Source organism: Schistocerca nitens, chromosome 3 (assembly GCF_023898315.1).
Source record: "Schistocerca nitens isolate TAMUIC-IGC-003100 chromosome 3, iqSchNite1.1, whole genome shotgun sequence".
Classification (NCBI taxonomy): Eukaryota; Metazoa; Arthropoda; class Insecta; order Orthoptera; family Acrididae; genus Schistocerca; species Schistocerca nitens.
In genome coordinates, this window is record NC_064616.1 from 821,574,915 (window position 1) to 821,591,792 (window position 16,878).

The 16,878-nt window shown below is 42.6% G+C and overlaps 1 protein-coding gene across 1 annotated transcript in view; it reads left to right on the forward strand.

The window, feature by feature from the left end:
• LOC126249436 (uncharacterized) overlaps nucleotides 1–16,878 on the forward strand; it is a 780,472-nt gene that overhangs the window by 357,327 nt on the left and 406,267 nt on the right. The window contains exon 4 of the mRNA XM_049951089.1: nucleotides 16,078–16,137. Within this exon, the coding sequence (XP_049807046.1) occupies nucleotides 16,078–16,137 (60 nt within the window). The remainder of the gene's footprint in view (nucleotides 1–16,077; nucleotides 16,138–16,878) is intronic.

A 16,878-nucleotide genomic window follows, 5' to 3' on the forward strand; every position in this document is an offset into this window, starting at 1 on the left:
CTTATACAACCCTTTTTACTATAAGAGTCATTTTTTTTAAATTTTTGGCACTTCCTCCATTTTTTGTACTCAGTTCAAGCACGTTGCTTGTAACGTACATCACCTACAGACGCCATTTAGAAACTTCTGCAGCTGCGCTATCTGTCGAAAGTGACAGAAATTTGGCGCCCTCACTCAGGAGTCTTCAAACAATACATATGTAACGTTTCGTATTCGTAGCATTGTTTTCGGCTGAGAAAAAAAATGTGGTGCATTACTTTCTCGGCAACCCTCGTACACAGTGTTCCCACTCACGCACGACTTGTGGGACAATCCATAACATAAAACTGTGAGGTTTATTTCAGAAACTAAATCATTTTGAGTTCAAAGAGAAATATAGGGGGCACTTCTATGGGCACCGTCAGAATGTTTCCGCAATTTTTCGTCATCTGACTACTCTAAACTGCAATAAATCATCAAAATAGCATACGAATTAATTTTCCCTCTTACATTGGGCGAGCGACTCTCAGTTGAAACGTCTCTCCTGTACGGGAATATTCATAATGGATGTACGAGTGCAAGTTACAGGCACATTGTTGCCAACATACGGAAATTTTGGTCAGGTCGTGAAGCAGGCATGGACTGCTGCTGCCGGCCGCGGTGGTCTAGCGGTTCTAGGCGCGCAGTCCGGAACCGCGCGACTGCTACGGTCGCAGGTTCGAATCCTGCCTCGGGCATGGATGTGTGTGATGTCCTTAGGTTAGTTAGGTTTAAGTAGTTCTAAGTTCTAGGGGACTGATGACCACAGATGTTAAGTCCCATAGTGCTCAGAACCATGGACTGCTCGCAGTATACAGGAAATATGGATTCCAGTCACGGTCCAGCACAAATTTTCATTGTCACTCCATCATACAGCTGATGGTTGTCCATATTCGCAGCTGAGAATGCGTTCCATGTCATATCAGACAGTAGGCACTTTCACGGATTTGTTTCGCCTTAGGTTTACAATCGAGTGAATAGTGTGCATTATTTAGGTATTCTTGTTTGCAGAATTATTTGATTTTATTTATTTTTGCTTGCTTGGTCACTGTCCCAGCTGTCCCACCAGAGCACAACTACACGCAACAAGAGCCATCTGCTACATGGGTTAATAAATGGTAGAATTTCCATGTGTTGCTATTAATGCAAGTACGATCCAGCTTGGTGAGTACATAATTGTGCCATTGACTTCCAATCATCCTTTGGTGTTGGCTGCACATTCAGTGGTCGATGATCTTACTTGACGAAATTCATAATAGGTTTTGTGTGTGTTGCGTTTGGAATTTTTCTGATAAACCAAGGACGATTCAACATGGTGAATACACAGTTCTGTTATTGATTTTCGATCACCCACATGGTGTTGGAAGCACAGTCAATGATCATTAATCGCTCTTGAAGAATTTCATGTCTGGCTAAGAGTGTGTTCGTGTGAAGATAGGACAGGGTGCACCGTTGATTTATGTGTTTTGTTTCGTCTCGTATTTTTATCTCCTACATTACCACTTGTCCTCCAATGGTATCTTGTGATTAAGTTGTCACTGTTCTCACTGAATCTATTCAGACCCCACTAGCCATGTTGTGTGGGTAGTTACTAGAAACAGTAGCCATTAAGCAATGTGTGAGTTATATGAATACTAAAGCTACGTATGAGAAGTACCTTAATTACGGTAGCAACGTAAGTTCCTCCCAATACCATTCATAGTAAACTACGAGACCACTTTGGTGTAGATGTTGGTGGTGGTTAGTGTTTAACGTCCCGTCGACAACGAGGTCATTAGAGACGGAGCGCAAGCTCGGGTTAGGAAAGGAATGGGAAGGAAATCGGCCGTGCCCTTTCAAAGGAACCATCCCGGCATTTGCCTGAAACGATTTAGGGAAATCACGGAAAACCTAAATCAGGATGGCTGGAGACGGGATTGAACCGTCGTCCTCCCGAATGCGAGTCCAGTGTGCTAACCATTGCGCCACCTCGCTCGGTGGGTGTAGATGTTGAGCGCCCTCAGCGCGAAGTATGCTATGTATATGTTTCGTTCACCTTCGAAATTTGGGTGGAGTCCTGTAATAAATTGTATCTTTAAACGAGAATTACCCTCGGATTGTTCACACTAATAATTTAGTCACCTGTCCCCCCCCCCGCTCCACAATTCTGACACTGCAGTCCTGAACAGATTTATCCTCTGAAATAACAGTAATTATATCAGAATATCATGTGGATATTCATCGTGTCAGATTGTGCTGCAAACAGTCTCATTCAGTTATCTCCATTGGTTGCCTGCGTTATCCGTTTTGGTATGCTGTTTAATTCAAAGTAAAGCGTCTAATTAATTGAATAAATATTTGGTGCAATTCCTATTAATCAGCAGCAAGCACTGAGTCAAAATAGGTCAATGACTAATAAGAATATTCGACAAACCTTAGGCTTTCATGTGTCGAATCTCGTTCAGTATAATATAGAAAGGAGGTGTAATCTTTCAGTATATATTTTGATTCCTTCAATTTAACTTTCGGTTTTCCTTCGTTTGTAAAATACAAATACTGGTAATTTTTTCACCCCATTCCTGCGCTTTTACACCTAACCGTGCACAAACTTCTAACTAAACCACATTCATGCACCACTGCTCACTCGCAACTCATTGTTGACTGTGAAAAAGATGAGAGATACAGTTATCAACCACTAGCAACTCTCTCGAGCCCTACCGGTAGGCAGAGTTTCGTGCCTGCACGTAATTGAGGCGTTTACGGACGAATGTGGTGCCTATTTGTATCATTTATTATGAAATTAATTAAATGAAGTCTGCTGTCCAACAATTACTCAATGAAAAACTGCATAGGTTTGCAGTTGTTCCAATGAGGAAGACTTCCTGCTTCTACCGGGAAGTAACTATCAGCGGCCATACAGCTTAAATGAACAGCCTTCAGCAAATGAATAGAAATGTAATACAATACGGTAGCTCATTACATTCGTTAACCATTATTTGAATTTTGAAGAAATAAGTTTTGTCTAGTGTGTTTTGTCGTCCATTATTTTGTTACACCAATGGCTGTGTGAGGTGTATGGAGATGTGTGCGTCTAGTAATATGGAAATTGGGAGGGTGATTTTCCTGAGATGGAACTCTCACCATGGATATCCATCTTAATGAGAGACGTTTGTGCCGAGTAACTGGATTAAGGACTCAAAAGACCCATCGTGGTTTGATACCAAATTTCGGAAACTGCTGACGAAACAGAAGTTGTTGCATTCTCGACTCAAGGAACAACACGTTTGTCAACAGGCAAAACTCACTACAGATTCGTGCGCTACAAAAAGATCGAAGCGCGAAGCATACAATTACTTCCACAGTCATTCGTAGCTATTTAACCATCTCACCTAACAAAATCCTAAACAGATTTTGCACTAGTAATTAAAAGAAAACATATTAGTAAAAGATCTTTCCGAGCATCCGAAAAAATTCTCTTCGTACGTAAAGTCACTAAGCAGGTCGAAGGCTTGTCTTCACTGATTCGTCGACCAGTCTGTTGTGGTAACAGAAGACAGCAAAAGCAAAGTTTAAGTTTGAAATTTCGCGTTCAAAAATATGGTTTACGCAGAGACTCCCGTACGGAGGACATAGCATTAAATATCCTTGGTGTTTAGAATAAGCTGAAAGAGTTGAAAACAAGTAAGTCGCCAGTTCTGGAAGGATTTGCATTTCGGTTTTACAGATAGTATTCTACGGTGTTGGCATCTTAATCAGCTTGCATTTGTCACGAATTCCCCGCCCATTGCAAAGTCCTGAGCGACTCGAATAAAATGCAGGACTCTCGTACATACAAAGGGTTAAATAACGTACCCGCATAATTACAGACCAATATCCTTAAAATCGGATTGTTGCAGAATTCTCGAGCATATTCTAGGTTGGAATGCACTAAAGTTCCTTGAGGCAGAAATGCTTCCATTCACAAATATGAACCGATTTGGAAAGCACTGCTTGTACGAAACTCAGCTTACCCAGTTATCACACGATATCCTGAGAAACGCGAGTGTTCATGAGAGATCAGGATATCGTCAAGAATTTTGGTGGAAACACCAAAAAACAACATATTACCATGTGTAACACGTTAAGAAACACGTTGGCATTCAGAACAACTTACAGTCATCGCGAAATGGATAAATACGGTTCTACATGGTTTTCAACTTGTATGTATGTATTGTATTGTATGTTAACCGGGGACCTAGAAACGACGGAGAGGCTCCGTCCCCGCCGCAGCCGCAGTGGTCCACAACCCCACGACGACTACCGCAGTCACCTTCACCCCTCCGCCGCCCCATACCGAACCCAGGGTTATTGTGCGGTTCGGCCCCCGGTGGCCCCCCCCGGGAACGTCTCACACCAGACGAGTGTAACCACTATGTTTGCGTGGTAGAGTAATGGTAGTGTACGCGTACGTGGAGAACTTATTTGCGCAGCAATCGCCGACACAGTGTAACTGAGGCGGAATAGGGGGAACCAGCCCGCATTCGCCGAGGCAGATGGAAAACCGCCTAAAAACCATCCACAGACTGGCCGGTTCACCGGATGTCGACACAAAGCCGCCCGGCGGATTCGTGCCGGGGACCAGGAGCCCCTTCCCGCCCGGAAAGCCGTGCGTTAGACCGCACGGCCAACCGGGCGGGCGGTTTTCAACTTACTCGTATACCATACCTCCTGCAAAATGGTTCAAATGGCTCTGAGCACTATGGGACTCAACTGCTGTGGTCATAAGTCCCCTAGAACTTAGAACTACTTAAACCTAACTAACCTAAGGACATCACACACATTCATGCCCGAGGCAGGATTCGAACCTGCGACCGTAGCGGTCGTGCGGTTCCAGACTGTAGCGCCTTTAACCGCTCGGTCACTCCGGCCGGCTGCAAAATGGTGGCAAGTTCAGGTAACTATGATGGCGGTGGTTAGCGATCACACAACATTCTCTCCAAACTAGACCACAAAGGCTCAACAATACTGAGATCTGATGGCTTTGTTAGTCAAGGGACATGTGACAATTCATCCTCCTAAAATGGTCACATGATCCTTGGCAGTAATGCTGTCTTGCAGAGTAACCATGGGGCCCATGGAAGACCACGACATGGCTGCCAAAATTATCACGGAACACCAGCATGTTTCACTCATGTGAAGTAAACTTGCTTAGAAGTTAAAGAAGTTGGGAACAGTGCGAAACTAGACTCATTGGGATAAATGATATTACTCAATTGCACCATATTCCAGGACGTATGGACTCCGAATTTTACGGCACCACCTTTTCTTGTTATGGACATTTGCATGACCGATAAGTGGTTTTGGAATTCCAACTAGCCCTGCATTTTTTTTTTTTTTATTTTTATTTTTGGACGGGGTTCGCCAGTGCGAAAGTCGGTTCTGCAGTGGCATTTGCAGCTGTCGTTTCCTTACCTTTGGCCACAATCCTGTTCAATGATCAAGTTTCACGAGCACTCAATACGACTTTTCATCTGTGTTGTGACTCTGCGGTCTTTTCCTGTATGCGGTATAAACATTACGTATGGTGCCTCTTGAAGCACCAAAGACTTCGGCTGCCTTGCGTTTGGAAACATCCACCATAAGAGCACCAACAACCTTCGCTTTTTAGAATTCACTTAGCTCAGACATAATGCACTCACGACTACACAGGACACTGTTCAGACCACGACTGACATTTGCAATGTATTGAGGACATTGCACTAGTGGCGTTCGTGGTCAAATACAAGAACTCAACATACATCATGGCTAGAATCTGTATTAATGTTCAAGGGTGCATTTGTCTCGGTGTTTCCATATTTTTGTCTAACCCTTGTACATAAATGATCTGAGGGATAGGTGGCCATTAGTGTGGGACGGTCTACTGATGACGGTGTAGTGTACGGGAAAATATCGCCGTTGAGTGAGTGCAGAAGGATGACTCAGACAGAAAACTATGTTTATGGTGAACTGCAGGTTGCGCTAAATGCAAAGAATGTAAGTTAAAGCTGATATGTAGAAAAAACAATCCTGTAGTTTTCGAATACAGTTCTAGTGGAACGCTTCTTGACACAGCCACGTCGATTAACTATTTAGGTGTAACATTCCTAAACGATATGAAATGGAATGAGCACGTTAAGTCGGCAGCAGGAAGACGAATGGTCGCCTTTGGCTTCTTGGAACAAGGCTACAGAAGGCTATTGCAACCCATTGTTAAGTAGTGCTTGAGTGTTTGGTATCCTCACCAGGTCAGATTAAACGAAGTTATCAAAGAAATTCAGAAGCCTTCTGTTATTGGCAAGTTTAATCAACACGTGAGTGTTACAGACATGTTTCGTGAACTAAAATGAGAATAGCTGAAGGGAGATGACGTTTCCTCGTGAGAGTCTATTGAGAAAATTTAGAGAAAAGACAAGTGATGCTAATTGCAGAAATAGTCTGCTGTCGCCTACGTGCATTACGCCTAGGCGCCGTGAAGACGAGGGAAATTAAGGTTCGTACAGAGACATATAGACAGCCGCTTTCGTGCTACATATGCTAGGGGAATAGGAAAAGGGATCATTAGTAGTGGTGGAAGATCAGCTCTACCTGGTACCGTACTTTATTTTTCAGGGATAGTGTCTTTTTTAGATTCTACTTATTTAACAATGTCTGTTCCTTCACACATGCATGCATGTCTGAAGGAACATATACTGCTTACTGTACAAAGCTGAATTACCTATTACTAACATTATTCACTTATTACGAATTCTTTGACATCAGCTCTATTAGTGACACCTGAAAAAACATACTACTACCACTATATTCAACCTTTCCCGTACAAACAGCCGCCAAAAACATTATCTCGATACTTTGGTCAAGAAATATTTGGAATGTGCATGCTACGATGGTACCCTGTCGATTGTACTTTGGAAACTGCTGGCCTTTCGCGTGCAAAACAGAGGTATAAATTTATCCCATGTTGATTTAATAATGGCACTTTGTGGAAAAACATTCCGTTAACGCTTGATATAAAAATCTGACACTTTCATACAAAATGTCTGCTGGTTTTTAGATTAAGCTAATTACTTGCTTCCATTCATTCTCATTTAATTTGAAAGCTAAGCCTAAAAAATTATTTGCGTTTAAATTGCAAAATACTTCAGCAGTTTAAACTCTCTAAAGATTATACAGACGCTTACTTTCTGTATTTTAGACGATAAGTTGCCATAATTTAACAATAATACCAGTGCGAACATGTAAGAATTTTCTAAGATTGACAGATATGTAGTTTCATTCGTTTATATGTTATTTACACTGACGGGGGGAGTGTATTATGTAATATTAGATATATTACAGTGCAACAGATATGCGTATATTTCTACGCAATAATTACTCGATGTACGATAAGGTTTTTCATAAGACTAAATTATAATTATAGTAAAGCACAATCAGATCCAACAACAAGAATCAACGTACATAATCGATAGCAATCATGAGGGATAAAAGCTCACTCTATACAAAAGCTCAGTGAGAGATAAAGACTGATCTGTCACTATTTCAAGTAATAACCTATTAGTTTCAGCGAAAAAACCTTTATTGTTATGATAGTGGGATCGAGGGGATTGAGAATAATAAGGAATGCAAGGATTGAGAGTCTCATTGGCAGATGTGTTATACAGTGAGGTGACCGGTCTCGGGATAGCGATATGCACAGAACAGATGGCGGTAGTATCGCGTACACAAAGTACAGGGTTATTACAAATGATTGAAGCGATTTCACAGCTCTACAATAACTTTATTATTTGAGATATTTTCACGATGCTTTGCACACACATACAAAAATTCAAAAAGTTTTTTTTAGGCATTCACAAATGTTCGATATGTGCCCCTTTAGTGATTCGGCAGACATCAAGCCGATAATCAAGTTCCTCCGACACTCGGCGCAGCATGTCCCCATCAATGAGTTCGAAAGCATCGTTGATGCGAGCTCGCAGTTCTGGCATGTTTCTTGGTAGAGGAACACTGAATCTTTCACATGACCCCACAGAAAGAAATCGCATGGGGTTAAGTCGGGAGAGCGTGGAGGCCATGACATGAATTGCTGATCATGATCTCCACCACGACCGATCCATCGGTTTTCCAATCTCCTGTTTAAGAAATGCCGAACATCATGATGGGAGTGCGGTGGAGCACCATCCTGTTGAAAGATGAAGTCGGCGCTGTCGGTCTCCAGTTGTGGCATGAGCCAATTTTCCAGCATGTCCAGATACACGTGTCCTGTTACGTTTTTTTCGCAGAAGAAAAAGGGGCCGTAAACTTTAAATCGTGAGATTGCACAAAACACGTTAACTTTTGGTGAATTGCGAATTTGCTGTACGAATGCGTGAGGATTCTCTGCCGCCCAGATTCGCACATTGTGTCTGTTCACTTCACCATTAAGAAAAAATGTTGCTTCATCACTGAAAACAAGTTTCGCACTCAACGCATCCTCTTCCATGAGCTGTTGCAACCGCGCCGAAAATTCAAAGCGTTTGACTTTGTCATCGGGTGTCAGGGCTTGTAGCAATTGTAAACGGTAACGCTTCTGCTTTAGCCTTTTCCGTAAGATTTTCCAAACCGTCGGCTGTGGTACGTTTAGCTCCCTGCTTGCTTTATTCGTCGACTTCCGCGAGCTACGTGTGAAACTTGCCCGCACGCGTTCAACCGTTTCTTCGCTCACTGCAGGCCGACCCGTTGATTTCCCCTTACAGAGGCATCCAGAAGCTTTAAACTGCGCATACCATCGCCGAATGGAGTTAGCAGTTGGTGGATCTTTGTTGAACATCGTCCTGAAGTGTCGTTGCACTGTTATGACTGACTGATGTGAGTGCATTTCAAGCACGACATACGCTTTCTCGGCTCCTGTCGCCATTTTGTCTCAAAGCGCTCTCGAGCGCTCTGGCGGCAGAAACCTGAAGTGCGGCTTCAGCCGAACAAAACTTTATGAGCTTTTCTACGTATCTGTAGTGTGTCGTGACCATATGTCAATGAATGGAGCTACAGTGCATTTATGAAATCGCTTCAATCATTTGTAATAGCCCTGTATAACAGGGCAGTGCGTTAGCTAAGCTGTCGTTTGCACACGGCTGATTCATGAGAAAAAGTGTTACACACGATTATGGCCGTACGACAGTAATTAACAGACTGTGAACGAGGAATGGTAGAGGGAGCTAGACGCATGGGACACTCCATTTCGGAAATCGTTAGGGAATTCAGTATTCCGAGATCCACAGTGTCAAGAGTGAGCCGAGAATAACACATTTTAGGCATTATCTCTCACCACAGACAATGCAGTGGCCGACGGCCTTCACTGAACGAACTAGAGCAGAGACGTTTACGTAGAGTTGCCAGTGCTAACAGACAAGCAACACTGCGTGAAATGACGGCAGAAATCAATGTCAGACTACGATGAACGTATCCGTTAGGACAATGCGACAAGGTATGGCGTTAATGGGCTACGGTAGCAAACGACCGATGTGAGTGCCTTTGCTAACTGCATGACATCGCCTACAGCACCTCTGCTGTGCTCGTCACCATATCGGTTAGACTGTAAACTACCGGAAAACCGTTGTCTGGTCAGATGAGTCATTTCAGTTGGCTAGAGCTGATAGCACGGTTCGAGAGTGGTGCAGACGCCCGAAGCAACGGACACAAGTTGTCAACAAGGCATTGGTCAAGCTGGTCGTGGCTTCATAATAGTTGGGGCTATGTTTACATGGAATGGACTGGGTGCTCTCGTCGACCCGAACCGGCTATGAGGGAGCAAGGCTCAATATTTCTGTAGGAGACTTTCAACGACTTGTTGAGTTTACGAGGTGTGGCTAGAAAAAAAACCGGACTAGTACTGGTGAACCAATAAAACGAATGCAATAAGGCTGAAAGTCGCGTGGCCTGTCACGTGACTAGCGCTCCGCCTACTGCTCGAGTTTCATCTGCCTCCTGCACTCAGTCTGCCCGTGGCGTCTGTTTTAAGTAGTTGACGTTTTGTCTGTGCGTCGGAAAATGTTGAGTGTACAGAAAGAACAGCGTGTTAACATCAAATTTTGTTTCAAACTAGGAAAATCTGCAAGTGAAACGTTTGTAATGTTACAACAAGTGTACGGCGATGATTGTTTATCGCGAACACAAGTGTTTGAGTGGTTTAAACGATTTAAAGATGGCTGCGAAGACACCAGTGATGACACTCGCACTGGCAGACCATTGTCAGCAAAAACTGATGCAAACATTGAAAAAATCGGTAAACTTGTTCGACAAGATCGCCGTTTGACAATCAGAGCAGTGTCTGAGTTAACAGGAGTTTCCAGGATGTCAGAACAAATCATTCTTCGGCGTTCCTTCTGTTCAATTGTGAGACACTTTGGAACCATTTTTGAACACACTTTGTTCATGTTGAAACTTTCATGAAGAATCTGCCTAACACTTTCCTTGTCAACTCCTGTTAACTCAGACACTGCTCTGATTGTTAAACGGCGATCTTGTCGAACAAGTTTACCGATTTTTTCAATGTTTGCATCAGTTTTTGCTGACAATGGTCTGCCAGTGCGAGTGTCATCACTGGTGTCTTCGCAGCCATCTTTAAATCGTTTAAACCACTCAAACACTTGTGTTCGCGATAAACAATCATCGCCGTACACTTGTTGTAACATTACAAACGTTTCACTTGCAGATTTTCCTAGTTTGAAACAAAATTTGATGTTAACACGCTGTTCTTTCTGTACACTCAACATTTTCCGACGCACAGACAAAACGTCAACTACTTAAAACAGACGCCACGGGCAGACTGAGTGCAGGAGGCAAATGAAACTCGAGCAGTAGGCGGAGCGAGAGTCACGTGACAGTCCACGCGACTTTCAGCCTTATTGCATTCGTTTTATTGGTTCACCAGTACTAGTCCGGTTTTTTTCTAGCCACACCTCGTATGTCACAATGAGTTGCCGTACTATGGCTGAATTATATATGAGCTTTCTTGGGTCTTTTTATTTCACTCTGCTCCTCAGCCTCTTTGGTGGTTTGCCTGTGGATTTCGATTACAATACACTTTATTAAATTTCTCTGATGGGAGCTTGAGGAGCCGTTTTCTATATTGCACGCAACCTAATGTTCACGGCTCAAAAAAGTCACATCTGCTCTGCGGCAGAGCGGATCTAGACGCTTTAGTCCGGAACCACGCTGCTGCTACGGTCGCAGGTTCGAATCCTGCCTCGGACAGGGATGTGTGAGAAGTCCTTATGTTAGTTAGGTTCTAAGTCTAGGGGACTGATAATCTCAGTACTTAGAGCCATTTGAATCATTTTGTCAAATTTGTCGTAAGGTCTTATGGGACCAAACTGCTGAGCGATGTGGGGTATACAGTATAAAGAGTGCAGGAAGGAGGCGGAATCGAGTGCAGCCGTTGTCGTAACGTGAAAACGGAGCGCTTTATTTTGCGTCCAAAACGGCATGATCATAGGCTCTCGAGCCAAAGGTGGAAGCATTTCCGAAACTGCAATGTTTTTAAACTGTTCGTGGGCCGCCGTGGTTAAGCTATACCGTAAATGGGAAAACGGTGCTATCTAAAACCAGAGCCGAGACAACTGTGGTACATACCGACCCATAGATGACAGGGATGAACGATGGCTGCGGAAACCTATACGGAGGAATAGACGTGCAACTGTTCAGCAACTGTCCGCCTGCATGAACCAAAGGCTGCCAACAGGAACTTCTCAATGACCGTTCAGCGAACGTTGCTACGCATAAGCCTTTCCAGCAGGAGCCTCGTTCATGCCCCCATGCTAACTGCTGTTCATCGGCGACGAAGGCTAGAATTTCCTCTCCAATACCGCAGCTGGACGTAGCTGGCGACAGGTAATCTTTTCAGATTAATCACGTTGTATGCTCCATCGGAAAAATGGCCAGTACGTCGTGAAACTTATGAAAGCAAACACCCTACAATAATCGTCAGAAGAGTCCAGGCCGGAAGGCGGAGCGTTACGGTCACGTGATCCTGTGGTCATCTCGTCATTCTGGAAAGCACAATGGATCAACATATGTACGCATCTATCCCTGGGGAACATATCCACCCATACATGTAGCTTTTTTTCTTCGGCACTATCTACCAGCAGGAGAAAGCAACGTGTCACGCAGCTCGCAGTGTACGTGCTGATATGAAGAGAACAAGTGTGAGTTCACCGTACTCCCCTGGCCACCAAACTCCCCGGATTTAAGCCCAATTGACAATCTGTGGGACCATTTCAATCGGGATGTACAGTCGTGGACAAAACGAGCGAGACCCCTCGCCTTTTCGTTATGCTGATCCGCAAAGCTTTAAAGTCTGCTACACAGCTTAACAGGCAAGGCGGTGAAGTGCTACCAACATACTATGCACAGGCGTGAAAAAAAAAGGCTCTGAGCACTATGGGACTTAACATCTGAGGTCATCAGCCCCCTAGAACTTAGAACTACTTAAACCTATCTAACCTAAGGACATCACACACATCCATGGCCGAGGCAGGATTCGAACCTGTGACCATAGCGGTCGCGCGGTTCTAGACTGAAGCGCCTAGAACAGGCGTGAAATGGACAAACTATCCGAATTTTGTCAGACTGTTTTCAATCATGTGTAAGACTATATTAACTATTTTATTCTAACGGATGACATTGAGACAGTAAATAACAAGAGGAATTACAAAACTCTCAGAATCAATATAGAGAATTCAAGTGTACAGTGGATTCAAAAGTTTGCTATAATGGCGAATAATTGCTTTCACTGACTCCTTCATGCCTATGTTTTCTCAGTCAGACAATGTTTGAAACTAGCACTAGCAAGGTAAAACATTTTTCCACAAATTGTCTAATTGGAAGTCGAAGAGCATGTTACGTAAATTACGATCACAACAAACATTATTCAAATACACTGATCATTGTAGGCATCCAACTCTTTTATTGTTTGTTACATGCGCAGTATGCAAACTGGCAACGCCACCAACACACAATACAACTAAGCTATGAAACAACTGTAACAAAACAGAGCATCCTCGTTGTCCAAGTGGTGGATAAGACGACTAATTCGCAACATAAATGTGAATGTAAGCAGCAGTTTCTGTTGGAACGTGCTTCCTGGACCAAATAACATACATTTCCTACGTATTCAGTGCGAATTATGTAGCATATGTAATTTAAAGGACATAAAAATATCGAGTGGATTTACTAACATAATTATGAACCATTCAAGGACGTAAATCGATGATCACATAGATGTCAAACGTATTCTACGGTGTTGCCATTGTCCTTTAGACTAGCAGCAGGAAGAAAACGTTCGCTCAGCTGATGTGCTGAGATAAAGCTCGCGGTTCTAAGACGCCACAGCATCGTCTGCCACCACTTCGTAGGAAACGAAATACCTCAAGTATAAGCCAATGTGTTGTATTCGCGTATCTGTGACTATGACTCGGCGCTAAACTGTGGTTATGGATAGTACGTATGCTCAGATTGCGAATCTAACATCATAAATAAAGACAATGGGAAATGAATTAGGCGTCCTTCCCCTTCCATAACATCAAATATATTTTAGTTATTCTGTCTTAAATCAACTGCGCAGAAAATCACTCACCACAAGTGAATCACTTTTTAGTAACACCGGATGATATTAACAGCTTGCCGGCGCGGGTTAGCAGGGCGTTCAACGGCTTCATATCGCGGACCGCGCGGCTTCTTTCGCCGTCAGTTCGAACCCTTCCCCAGGCATGGCTGTGTGTTAGGTTGGGTTGGTTTAAGTAGTTCTAGGTCTAGGGGACTGATGACCTAAGCAGTTTGGTCGCATAGTTCTTAGAGCCATTTTTTGACCTTCCGCGTAAATTTTCTTTACATAAACGGCTGTATCTTTAGATTTCGTTGACATAGAAGCTCACTTTTTTACACCACCAAGGGACGGTATGCCGCAGGAAGTGCGATACATTTCCGCTTATTATGTCTACCCGTACTCGAGGTAAACGGGTTTTATGGGTTGGGTAGACAGATAGACGGTCACGAAAGTAAGACTAGTATGGTTCCATTTTACAGATTTTGGTGACGAAATACTAACAACGAAAACAGCTACAACAATTATTAAAGATGAGGACGCATAAATAATTCCCCATACTCTTTATTCGAAACGTTCTAGTTGCAGTCGATACATCAGAATATTAATCGTTGCTACGCTTTCGATCCAAATCACGTTTACAGGTATGCAAATAAAATCCATTTGCTTATACACGTGGTAATTCAGATCCCAGTATTAATGCCACCGCGTTTTAGAAGTGCGAGCATTCCCATTGTTAGCTAGCTTAAGAAACACTTCGGCTAATGAACGTTTTCTGGCTGTGGCGAGTCTAATGGAGAATGCGAGACATTGTAGAATACGTTTGGCAGCTATGTAGCCGTTAATTTCCTGGGGTGGTGCAGAATTATCCTACTAAATTTATTCGCTAATAACAGTACTTTGTTATTTTGATAAACTTTCCAAATGATTGTCACATAAGCAGTAACATAAAGGTAGAAAATTCTAGTTTTTGAGTCCAGAAAGCTCTATGCAACAGAAACTGCAGATCATTTTGCCATTTTCATTCCGAAATTGCCGGCTTATTCATGTCTGGGGTAATAATAGAGGGCTGTTGCCTGGGTTGTCTGCTAGCATAGTGAAAGGTGTTTGCTGCTGCAAGGGAGGTCTGGTTTGTTTTCGGTTCTAATCTCGATGGAGGCAAATAGACTATCAGTAAAGCAATTTTAAGAAATTCTCGCGCTCCCCAATACGTTTTATTGCTACCTTTTTTCTGTACCGGCGCCCTGTGGATGTAAATATGAAAATCTTCTAGAATTTCATTCTTGTTACTGCCTACTTTTTCCGCTTAATTGACTTGACTTGAATGATTTTTAACTGAATTTCGTTATGAATCTTACCGCATTGCCTCATTTGCACACTTTCATGGTAGGTCCGCAACGGTAATCCAGCATGACTGATCTGAACGTTGACACAGACCGTTTCGCGGCCGAATGCGCATAATATTTTGCTAATTCGTAACGATCTGGTGTACTTTGTCTTACTGAAACAGTTATGTTATTTCGATAAGCTGAAATACATTTTTATTAGTACAGTTCATACTAATTAGCGTTTCTTCTTTCATTTATATCTTTTATTTACGTGTTGTGTTTAACACACTAATCAGCATTAATATAGCCTTACACATGATTGAAAACAGTCTGACAAAGTTCGGATAGTTTGTCAATTTCACGCCTGTGCATAGTAAGTTGGTAGCACTTCGCCGCCTTGCCTGATATGCTGTGTAGCAGACTTTAGAGCTGTGCGGATCAGCATAACGAAAAGGCGAGGGGTCTCGCTCGTTTTGTCCACGACTGTACATGCCATGGATCGTCAAGCGAGAAACCTAGTGCAGTTGGTCATTGCACTGGAGTGGCATGGCTCAGTATCACTTACGGTAACTTCTGGCACCTCACTCACTTTCTTCCTACACATCTCGCAGCAGTCTGCGCTACCACCGGTGGTTATTCAGGATTTTAGCAGTTGCTCACATTAATGTGACTGGACAGTGTATTACCACACTCTGGTGAAATTGTATTTTCGATTTACGTTATTTATCATTTCTATTATTAAGTTCTGCAGGAAATGAAATTGCATTATTCAGGATTTTAGCAGTTGCTCACATTAATGTGACTGGACAGTGTATTACCACACTCTGGTGAAATTGTATTTTCGATTTACGTTATTTATCATTTCTATTATTAAGTTCTGCAGGAAATGAAATTGCATTATCAGCTGTATATATACTTAAAACTTGACAGAACCGGGTGTAATTACATTGGGCCTTCAGACATGGTGTCATAGGACACAAAATGCCCTCGTACTACAGGTAACGCAAAAATTTGTTTTTGATCAAAGCTGTCGTCGGGGTTTGTGACCATTTAGTATTGTACCTTGACATGCCGTTTCTTTTTTTAAACTGATAATTATTACTGAGGACTTCACAAATTTTTAATAACCTATTTGAATTCCGTTTTGTTTTCTGTTTACAGAGGATGAAAGTAAAAGAAGGAGGAGAGAAATGTGGCCCGGAGAGCATTTCGTTGCTGAGGGTAAGTATACAAGATTATAAATATTTATTGGATTTACGCTGTAGAACAGTGGCGAAGCATCCATTAAGTCTAAGGCTGAGCCTACCCAAAAACTACCAAAGTAATTCGTCCAAACTGAATTTAATACGATCTGATCACATACCCTTGCAAATGTTTTAAAATATTGTACGTTGGAACTTAGTATATGCACCTGCCGGTATAATCCACCACTGCACTAGCTTCGTAACCAATATCAGATCGGATATCCGTTCCTGTTGCGAGCATTCGCAGTAACCCCATTTATTTTAAGAGGTAGATTGAGGTTTCTACAGCGTGCATACGGCTTATAAAAGCTGGCGTTTGATTTGTTTCTAATTCTCGCCAGCAGGTGGACACACGCGTAAGTGGATTGACAAGTCATTCAGCAGTTCCCTAACAAATAGCTCTACTTCGCATCGTCTAGAATACTAGCAGCAAGTTGGGCAGAATGAGAAACCTTCAACTCTTAATTTAAATGTTTATTTAAACACAAATAACAAGAAGATATTCATAGGGAATAAATGTGAATGCATCATTGGATGTTGTATCAAGATGACGGGAACTAGCTTATGTATTTTCATTTTCCCTCGGATTGAAAATTAATGGCCTTAATTATTTCAAAGTTCGGCAGTTCCTTAGCGTGTGTGTAGGTTTTCATATCAACAGCAGTAGGCGTGTTTATGGTGAAACCTGGAACATGAATTTTGTAGTTAAAATGTAGTA